At 47.7% G+C, this 10243-nt stretch overlaps 1 protein-coding gene, 1 long non-coding RNA gene and 1 other non-coding gene across 4 annotated transcripts in view; 2 read left to right on the top strand and 1 right to left on the bottom strand.

The window, feature by feature from the left end:
• Positions 1–852: 852 nt before the first annotated feature.
• On the top strand, positions 853–3165 carry Ier5 (immediate early response 5). Its single transcript, XM_031385187.1, has one exon. The coding sequence runs from the start codon at positions 1261–1263 to the stop codon at positions 2179–2181; it is 921 nt and encodes a 306-aa protein (XP_031241047.1). The 5' UTR covers positions 853–1260; the 3' UTR covers positions 2182–3165.
• Positions 3166–6344: 3179 nt separating this feature from the next.
• The window catches only part of LOC116070633, a 10162-nt gene continuing 6263 nt past the window's right edge, over positions 6345–10243 (bottom strand). Inside the window, exons 5-6 of one of the 2 annotated variants that reach the window (XR_004110486.1) lie at positions 9907–10001; positions 6345–6621 (exon numbers count right to left, since the gene is read on the bottom strand). This is a non-coding gene — a long non-coding RNA (uncharacterized LOC116070633). The remainder of the gene's footprint in view (positions 6622–9906; positions 10002–10243) is intronic. The other variant, XR_004110487.1, reaches the window with a different exon arrangement.
• On the top strand, positions 9716–9821 carry LOC116072040. The gene has a single exon (XR_004111289.1). It is a non-coding gene; the product is annotated as a U6 spliceosomal RNA (small nuclear RNA).

Raw genomic sequence — 10243 nt, 5'->3', positions numbered from 1 at the left:
AGGGTTTCTCTGTATAGCCTTGACTGTCCTGGAACTCACTCTCTAGACCAGGCTGGCCTTGAACTCAGAAATCGGCCTAACTCTACCTCCCAAGTGCTGGGATTAAAGGCGTGAGCAACCACTGCCCCGCTATGTCACCACCCTTTTGACAGGGATTTGTAAAACTCAGTGATCGGGACTACATTGACTGACCAGGAAAATTTTAGGAACCTTTTCCCATACTTGACACAAAACAAATTTACATAATCAATATAGGAAACCAGAACTTCTTTATTTGTATTTTTAGAACTTACTAGATTTCCCCAAAAATGGATCAGTCACTTACTGTGGTTTTTTGTTGTTGTTGTTGTTTTGTTTTTAAACAAACAGACAAAACCACTGTGGAGAAATAGGTAACATCTTCCATTTAATCTACGCGACAACTGAGAATCTGGGTAACGGAATGAAAGATGCCAGCTTTAGGTGAGAACCAAGAACCTTGTATCTGAATTCTGTTCCTTGATAAGGCAGAACCTTGGGAATTTCTAGAACCTCCCCTTTTGTTTGTAGTCAAATGATGAGTATAACACTAATGGGAAAGGGGCTACCTCCAAAATAATATCTCAGACATATCGTGCTAGTTGTCATATATTGTCATCGCTTCTATTTATGCCAAGAATGACCAGAAGTTACAGCTGGAACAGCTGTGAGCAGCTGGAAATTGCACCCGAGAGGAGCCGAACTTTATTGTGCAGTAGTATTCCAGCACATTAAACGAATGAAAGTTCCAGTCAGAGTGCCAAGGTACCTCACAAAGCGGAATCCCTTACTACAGACAATTCTGTGGGCCTCGGAACGCAAATCCCACCGCGCTTGATCAATGGGCGGCCTGCGATCTCCCCCTTTAAGAGCTTGCTCCGCGGGACGAACGTTTGAACAGGCCCTGGGGCCCCTCCCCGCCTCTGATTGGTCGGAGGCGGCGCACGAGGCGCATCTGCCCGCCCAGAACGGTTGGCGGTGCTTTGTGATTGGCGTTCGAGGAGCATATATAAAGCGCAGTGTGGCCCCCGCTGCGCTCAGTTGAGAGACTGGCCCAGGCGGTTCTGTTGTCTGAGAAGAAGCGGCAGAGGTGGGGACTACGCATCACCAGGTCTTTTCTCCACCAAGCTTTCAGACGCCGAGGGTTCAACTACAGAGGCGGACCTGTTCCCGCCTCCCGCTCCTCTCGCAGCTTCGGAAGGCAAGCAGACGTTCACCCCATCGTCTGGAAGCCGAGGCAGGATGGAGTTCAAGCTGGAGGCTCACCGCATCGTCAGCATCTCCCTGGGCAAGATCTACAACTCGCGGGTCCAGCGCGGCGGCATCAAGCTGCACAAGAACCTCTTGGTGTCGTTGGTGCTGCGCAGCGCCCGCCAAGTCTACCTGAGTGACCCCTGCCCTGGCCTCTACCTGGCCGGCCCTGCGGGGACCCCGGCGGTGCCACCGCCTCAGCAGCCTGGAGAGCCGGTAGCCGGGCCACCCTCCGGCTGGGGAGAGCCGCCCCCGCCGGTCGCCCGCGCCGCCTGGCCGGAGCCCGAGCCGCAGCCGCAGCCTCAGCGCCCCTCGGTGTGCCACACGCCGGGAGCGGGAAGCTCAGAACCGGTGGCCGCGGTGGCGGGAGCGGGGGACGCTCTCCGGGGCGGAGAGGAGGACTCGGCGGCAGCTGCTTGGGGCCGCGTGGAGCGTCCGCGCGCGGCGCCTTCTAGAGGCGGCTCGGACGGGTGCCCCGAGGGGCCCCGGGCAGTGCGGCGCCCGTGCGGCTGTCCCCCGGCCGTGGAGGAGCGGTCCTCCGAGGACGGGTCCCCCGCACCACCCACCCCGTGTCCCAGGAAGCGTGGCGCCGCGGGAGTGGGTGGCGGCCGCGCGGGCTGCTCGGCGCCCGGCTCTATCCCTCTCAAGAAGCCGCGCCGGAACTCGGAGGAGCAGCCGGTCAGCGGCGAGAAGGACACCGACGAGGAGATGGAGACCGGGAACGTGGCAAACCTCATCAGCATCTTCGGGTCTAGCTTCTCGGGACTCCTACGGAAAAGCCCTGCCGGCAGCCGAGAGGAAGAGGAGGCGGAGGAGGGCAGCCCGGAAGCCGCGGAGCCCGGGCAGATCTGCTGCGACAAGCCGGTGCTGAGAGACATGAGCCCCTGGAGCACAGCCATCGTGGCCTTCTGAGCCCCCGGGACCCGAGCGGCTGGAGCTTGAGCAGCGGGAGTTCCCGAAGTGCGGCCGGGGCCTTTCCCGGCCGCGAGGACGAGCCGAGACCGAAGGCGCTGGGCGCGTGGGGGAGACTGGTTGCTGCCCGGCAGCACATCGCCCCTGTAGGGGCAGCCCGGCTGGGCCGTGGCTCTCGAATCTCATTCTGAGACCTAGAGTTGGAGGCTTATTGGAAGAGGACGATCGATCGTTAACTTTTGTGTCTCTGTGTGTGTCCGTGTGTTAAGTTTGTCTTGTGTTGAGACTGTTCTGTGGTTCTGGAATGCACCACCCCTTCCCCGGGGCTTGAGACTTTGGGGGTGCAGACAGGGACTTTCCTCTGCCAGCAGCACAGAAAAGGAAGCTGCTGAAAGGCTTGAGGAAGGGGAGTTCCCCGTTCGATCTTGGGGAGAGAGGGACTTTACACACACCTCTCATGAAAGCTACGACCGCACCGGGGCGCGGGAGTGGCATTTTCTCACAGGATTTCCTCAGACTAGAGGGAATTCGTCTGGAGTAGAGACTTGTATTATTTTTCTCCCACCCTCCCCATCTTTCTCTGGCACAGAAGAAGCGCTTCTACCCTGTGATTACTCTGGGAAAGCAGAACATTAAGGGACCTTCAATTCCCCACAGGGGAAAAAAAGCTTGCTGAACTTCACAGAAGAGTTCAAGCTTGGAAATACGGAGTTTATAGAGAAAAGATATATTTTTAAAAGCTGTAGCTCAGAACTTACTACACAGTGCTTTTAAAAAGTGTTTAATGAAACAAAGTTTACAGACGAGCTCTAAGCAGAAGGACCTTATGGTTTTGTAGATACGGTGACTCCAGTCTTTGTTGTATAAAGGTTGGGGGAGCTGATAAGGTTTTTGTACAGTATTTTCTCCTTCTCTGTATTGATTTTTGTATAAAAATGTAACTTTACGTGTCTAACACGTATTAAATATTTTGAAGCAACTACACTGCCTGCTTGTACGTATATAATCACTTGTCTGGGTTTCCAACAAGGTGCGGGGAGGGGCAGCCGGGCTGGGAAATGGAAGGTGTGGTCTTAATATCAGCCATTCATAGGCTAGGGGCATTGTTGGCTGACTTGAATAAGTATCAAGAGAGATACGTTTAAGGGTTTGGTCTTGGTTTTTTGTTTTCACACACATCCCCATCCATAGGACTAATAGATACTGGTATCAATGACTGTCAGTTTGAGACCTGCCACTACAGTTTTCTTTTTAGTTGTGACAGGCCAGTTTGGTTTTCTATAGTTTCATCTGATGGAATCTTTAACATTAAATAATATTAAAAGCCAAGTCTTACAGCCTTTCAGTATCCAATACCTCCACCAAAACTTTGTTTCCAAAACAGATCTGGTAATCTATAGACCATGGATCAATTTTTTTAGATTTGAATTGGGGTGGGTAGGGGTTAGATAGCAACTTCAGAAGTCTTACTAGGACCAGACATGAAGAAACCTATGAGACTTACTTGTCTAAATGTTCAGATCCATCACTGTGGTCCCCTAGATGTCAAGGTTGTCATTTGACTTTAGTTGTAGAAAGTAACGTCTGAAAGTGAAATTATGTGTATCCAGAGAAGGAAGGAGACCAAAGAAGATTGGCTAAGTTTAATGCTCATGTAGCAGAACTTCCTGATTTGCTCTTGTCACCTTCATGATGACATAAGTGTTTTTGGTCATGCTAAACAGATGACAGCAAAGGCAATTTAAAGAGACCGTTTTGTCTAAGGCAAAGTGTGCAGTACTTAAGAGGTACTCTCTTAGGAGCAAACCAATTAGACACTAAGTTTTAAATATAATTGCTAGTACTTCAAAAGATGCCACCAGTTTCTAAATAGAATGCTTAAGGGACAGAAATGAGGAGAGAGGCAAAGGCTATGTAGTCTTTAGACAAAAGGTGCATATGAAATACACTCTTTGGCCTTAGCTTAAGCTCTAATATGAACTATATTGATTGAACAGGCCATTGCTTTGCTCTTTCTGTAAGACTATGACTGGTTCTTTAAGCGGGGGAGCTGTTACCTTTCTGCTCCATCACCATAATAATAATATATACATAATATATAGAATAATAATACACAGAATAAAACATGCTTTAATCAGGGTGTTATTCAATTGTCTTGTTTTCTTTCAGAAATTAGCTACTTAAGCTCTATTATAACTACTAAAGATCCATTAAGTGGATCTTAAACAGTGAGTGCCCAGGGCCTTCACTCTGCAACCATTTCCTGTTACTAGAATACAGTTATGCTTGAACAGCTGTCATGGTGTGCTTTATATTTGAAGGGGGTCACATTTGGTGTGAAGAGAGCTGTATGTTTGCTTTAGATGAGACTAAGGTCCCTCTTCATCCTCAGTTGCATGCAGAGGTGAACCGTGGCACCATGTGTCTGCTTAATTTAAATTAAATTGGGGGAAAAAAAAAGGCTTTATATCTTTGTGTTGTAGAAACTGACTGTTGTAATAGCATGGGCTCTGGAGCCAGAGTGCCTGCATTTTCATGCCTTAGTCCTGACACTTGGCTCCGAGGACTTCATGTTGCTTTAACACTGCTGCTTCGTTGTTGTGGTTGTTTTCAAGTGTAAAATTAGGATAATCGTACTTACCTCATAGAGCTGTGAACATCACTGAGTTAATGGTCTTAGAAAGTACTTCCTAACTGCAGCGAGGTGCCACATGCAGGTAATTCCCAGCATTCGGGAAGCTGAGGCAGGAGGCTGTCCAGTTTGAAGCGAGCCAAACCTACCTACACAGATCCTGTCTCAGGCCCCAAAGAGAACAAGTACCTCATACTCAGGAAGCACTCAGCTGTTGTTCTTGTTGCTATAGAAGTGAGCTGTGTGTGTAAATCAGATGCTGTGGTAAAAAGAATTGTGTGCACTTGTAGGGAAGGAGAAGGAGGAGGTTTCTATTTTTAAACGATCCTGTCAGCAAATATGAGCTTTTTATTCTCTGTTTCTCTGGACATTTGGCAGGCATGAAGCTTTGCTCTACCAGTAGAGTTGGTTGCTGTGTCTGTCTCTCACTAACCCTGTGACTTTCTTGGATTTTTATCAACTCTATATTCAGGAAGGAGTAAACAGGAGTGAAAACTTGTAAAGGACAAAGTTCTTGTTGACATACAAGTGCTTACAATATGAGTAAAGGAAAACAACAACAAAAGCACCACAGAGCCATGTTTAGCTCTAATTGCTCAGCCTAGAATGTTTCTTAAGCCATGCTTGTTCATAGGTCTGTACATCTTGAGACACAAGTAGGATTATTGTAACTGAGTAAGATACAGTGTGACTAAAGACAGTGTCTAACATTTCTGGAGCAGGGCCACATTGGGAGGGTCTCCATTCTCTTCATTAACCATTCTAGCATTAGAAACTGAATTCAACCCCTCACCCCCAAACATATTAGGTGGTCATTCTACCACTGAGCTAGACTCCCAAGCTGAAAACTTCTGACAGCTATGCAAAAGCTAGATGCTTGAAGGCATCTTTGGCCTTTAATTCCAGTATTCAGGAGGCAGAGGCAGGCAGATCTCTGTGAGTCTGAGGCCAGTCTGATCTACATAGCAAGTAGGGTCTCATTAAATAAATAAATCATGTAAATAAATAAATTCATGAGTACTCCAAGAAGATCCCATGACTAGAGAGGGATGGTGATAGAATTCTGTTCACTTTCCAGCCATGTCACTTTGAGAAACCATCCTTTGTATGGGGGGATGGGGAGGAGGAGAGGGGAACCACTAATGATGGGAAGTTTGAACTGCTGTTCCAAGTGCCTTGGTTCTCTCTGTGGCTTCTAACAGCTTTCCCTTCCTTTCCTTGATGATAGATTAGGTTTTAAGATGGGGGATTTGAGGGATTGGGTCTTTGAACTTCTTTGGTGGAACACTCAGAATAAAAGATGTTAGTACTGGGAATGAAGTTAATGACAGATCTGCCCCCATGTTATCCTTGGGTTAACCTGGATCTCTTCAGCTTCCTTGGTGTGCCAATGTACCTTAGAGCCGGGGTGCTGTGTTCTAAAGCCTCCTACTGTGGCATGGAGTTTGGCAGAATTTTTTTTCTTTATAGTTATTATTTTACTTTTTTAGTAGAGTTAGTTCAGTTAACTGAATATCCAAAGGACTTCTGGTCTTTTGCCCTAAATATTTTATTCTTGTCCTGTTTGTGAGATTTTCATTCTGCTAGACCTCCCTTTTATCCCAGCAGTTCCTAAAAGAAGATGAGATGAAAAGAAATGCTGATCCAACCTTCAGACTATGAAAGGAACCTTCACTGGGAGGTGCTGGGCTTCGGTGAGGAGTGAGGTTGGCTTCCCAGCATTCCTGGCACTCTGTCCAGTAATGAGCATTTCGTCTCTCAGCCTTTGAACTGTTGTTCAAATTAAAAGTTCTACCCGGTGGAAAGGTCTGGGAGGAAGAACAGCAGAAGTACAGTTGATGTTAGGAATCTCTTCCATCTTAGCTCAGGCCCTTTTCTTTTTCAATAATATTTCTTAAGGGTACAATAGAGAAAGTATAGGAAAGCAGAGTGTAAAATACACATACCTCCTCGTGGAATGCCTCCTTCCCCATGATGCCAACCCCTCCCCCGGGGGAATGGCATTTTTAAAAATAAAAAGTCTCTCTAGCAATTTCTCTGTCCCAGAGGGATATAGAGCCCAAGTCATTTTTGCTGGATTGCGTCCTGGGGTTTGTCTCAGGCCTTTGGAATCCTACAGGCAGAGAAGGGAAGCCTCCAGGGACTGCATTCCTGAAAGGGCCTCTCTCCCGTCTTTAGACCCACAACCATCTCCACTACTGGATGGCCGCCTACTTAGGGACAGAGGTGAGCAGTACTTGCTGTCAGCTTGGGGAAGCTGTAGGAAGAGCAACTGGCCTTCACTCCAGCAGGTGACTCAGGTGTAGGCTCTGTCTGTGATGCTTGCTGGTAAACCTAGACTAACTAAGCATTTTCTATATGTTTTGAGACTTAGCCGCTAGGCCTGTGTCATAGCCATGTCTCTAAGGTACAGGAGGAAGGTGAGAATCCCCTTTCCCTTCCTGACTCCTCTAACCAAGTTTAACTTGGTTCCAGCTCTCTGCTTCTTTTCTCTCAACTGGACCTCTGCCAGCCTTCCAAGCCCCTAAGGCAAGGCTCCTTTCAGTTTTTTGAGAACACAGGGTTATACTGAAAGTCCTGTTCCACTTGCTTATTCTACCCCCATCCCACCCCCTGCCTTACCAAGGCACTGGCTGGGGGGAGCTTGTTTGTTCTGAGGTAACAGAAGGAAAGTCAAACCAAACCAAACCATTCTCTTCTACTCTGCAAACCAATGTTCCATGGACTCTCAACTAAGATAGAAGATGCCTCAGGCTGCTCTGCATTTTGAATCCCTTCTTGCATCCTGGATAACCATCCACCAGGGCTTCTCCAAGTTGCTACTGCCTGGCAGCAGTGTCTTGACCTTTGCAGCACAAATACTTGCATCCATGCTATGGGTGGCTCTGCTCCTTTTTGTCTATCTGGTCTTTCTAAGACATCGCACTCTCCTGTGAGGGTCCTCACCTACTGTTTGAGAAAGAGTCCGACTTATCAGGGAGGAAGAGCCACGATTAGGAATGTGACAACTCACTAAAGAAGAGTGAAGATTAATATTTCCTGACCATGAAACTTGTAAAGTCTCCCTAAACTCTAGACCCTGGAGATCCGAGCCACAGCTGTGTTGGCTGGAAGTTGTCATCCTCTCTCTGTGCCTCACCAGATCCCCAGTCTCTGCATAATAGCAGGGGTGGGTAGGGGAGTCTACTCTCTGGAAACAGGAGCAGCAGCTGAAAGCCAACTTGGCTGGTGGCCAGTTGCAGGAGAGGAGAGGCAAAGCCAGGGGAGCCCACACGTGGGCTCCACAGCCTCTCCCCCAGCCTTTGCTGGAACTGCATGCGCTGCTTTATAGCACAGATAATGAATCTCAGAACCACTTGGATGGAGAAATCCAAAAGGCCTCTTTGCCTGTCTCCCCCTCTAGTCTTTGATTGATCAATAGAGGCTTTTTTTTTTTTTTTTTACAGGGAGAGGGGCTAGGAGTGGGAGAGGGGAGCAGTTATTTACATCAGTACCAGAATCCTGCCAGCGGGAAGTGAACTGGGGACTTGTGAATCCAGGGTTGCAGGGAGTGGGCAGTCATGGTGAGGAACTGCCACTGAGTCAAATTCTCTGCATGAGGTCTGCTGGCGGCCAAGGGAATTTAGGGCAAGCACACCCCGCCCACCTTCTTCTCCCTGACTTTTCTTCAGCTCTATCTCTCGTTTTCTTCAGACAGTTTCCAAGTTTTATTTTTGGTTTGGAAAAGGTTGAAAATTCCTTGACATCTGCATTCAGCAGCTCCCTTCCCCCACAACGTGACCTACTTTAGAGACTAGAGTGACTTTTATTTTTACGGCCATGGGAGAAATTACTAAAAGCAAAGAAGCTGGAGCTGAGGGACTTGGGACTAGGACTGGGAGGAGGTTATTGTCCTACAATTTCTGTGGCTGTCCTCCAAGCTCCATCTCTAAACTCTTTTAAGGGGTGCTGGCTTTGTGGCCCGGTGAAAGCAGCTGTAAAGATGTGGCGAGTGGGCAAGTCTGGTGTGGGCTGGCCCAGCTGTCTGCTTTACAACCTTCCACTCATCTCTGCGTCAGACATCTGGCTTCCCAGTGCAGAGCTTGCTGCTCTTGGGATTCCTCAATGAGAAAAGAGAGAGTTGCATCTCAGGCAGGACAGAATAAATGAGGTCACAAGCAGAGTGTACTTCCTGAGTTGTCCTAGGGATGACTCAAAAGAAGTCTTCAAAGTCACCTTCACCTGGTGCTATGAGACCCTTCTGAGGAAGGGACCAGGAACCAGAAACTGAAAAGTGTGACTCAATTCAGGAAGTTGCTCATTTCTCTTGTTTTCTATTTGTGTGTGTATGTGTGTGTGTGTGTGTGTGTGTGTGTGTTTGCTTTATAGTTGTGATTAAAAAATAAACTGAAGAAAAATACACTTATGAAGGCACACACCTTTAATCCCAGCACTTGGGAAGAACAGGCAGGCCGATCTCTGATCTCTGAGTTCGAGGCCAGCCTGGTTTACAGAGTGAGTTCCAGGACAGCCAGCGCTACACAGAGAAACCCTGTCTCAAAAAAACAAAACAAAACAAAACAAAACAAAAAACAAAAAAAAACCAACCAAACCAAAACTAAACAAAACAAATTGAAGTGGATATTAGGCAAAATACAGAGAAAATTAAAAATAAATAAATAAAACAAAAAGAAGCAGCTATTTCTACAACCCTCACAATCAGATGTGAATTCCTCAACTTTGGGTTATTAGAGGCCTAGCTCCCTCTTGCCATTTCTCCCTTCACAGGCTGTCTCCAGCCATATGGAATGATTTACAATTTGAAAAACATTTCTGCAGGCTTCTGGACCTTTCTATGTCTTCCCAAGGGGGATGTGGTCAAGTTTAGAGATGCTCCTCAGAGCTTATGAGAGTAAAGAATCTTGCTCACTTTGGCAGCACACAGACTAAATTGGAATACTACAGAGATCAACGAGCATGGCCCCTGTTCAAGGGTGGCTCACAAGGCTGGGAAGTGTTACATGTTTTAAAAGAAAAGAAACTCCAGGGAAAAGGAAGAGCCGAAAGCTAAGACCTGGTGAGGAGGGAGCAGGGAGGAGAGCCAGGCTACTTACTGCCAAGGGAGGTGACAACAGAAAAGGCCCTGGAAAACAAGGACGGAGAGAATTTCACCGATCCAAAGATTGTCATGGGTGAAATGTGACAGGTTCTGGGAGAAGATGAGAGAGAAACATGAGATTAGAGCTCTGTGGAGAGACAGCTGTGGAGGCTCTGAGTATGACTTTTTTCTTACCCTGAACTGGCACCAAAGCAAATGAGAACCAAGATGGCAGAAAAGAGCTGAGGTCAACTGAAAGGGCCTGCATATGCTGGGCAGTGGTGTTATAGGCCTTTAACCCCAGCAGGCAGATCTCTGTGAGTTCAAGGCCAGCCTGGTCTACAGAGCTAATC

Source organism: Mastomys coucha, unplaced genomic scaffold (assembly GCF_008632895.1).
Source record: "Mastomys coucha isolate ucsf_1 unplaced genomic scaffold, UCSF_Mcou_1 pScaffold1, whole genome shotgun sequence".
In the NCBI taxonomy this organism is placed as follows: domain Eukaryota; kingdom Metazoa; phylum Chordata; class Mammalia; order Rodentia; family Muridae; genus Mastomys; species Mastomys coucha.
The sequence above is the reverse complement of the archived record's forward strand: the minus strand, read 5'-3'. Positions and strand labels throughout refer to the sequence as shown.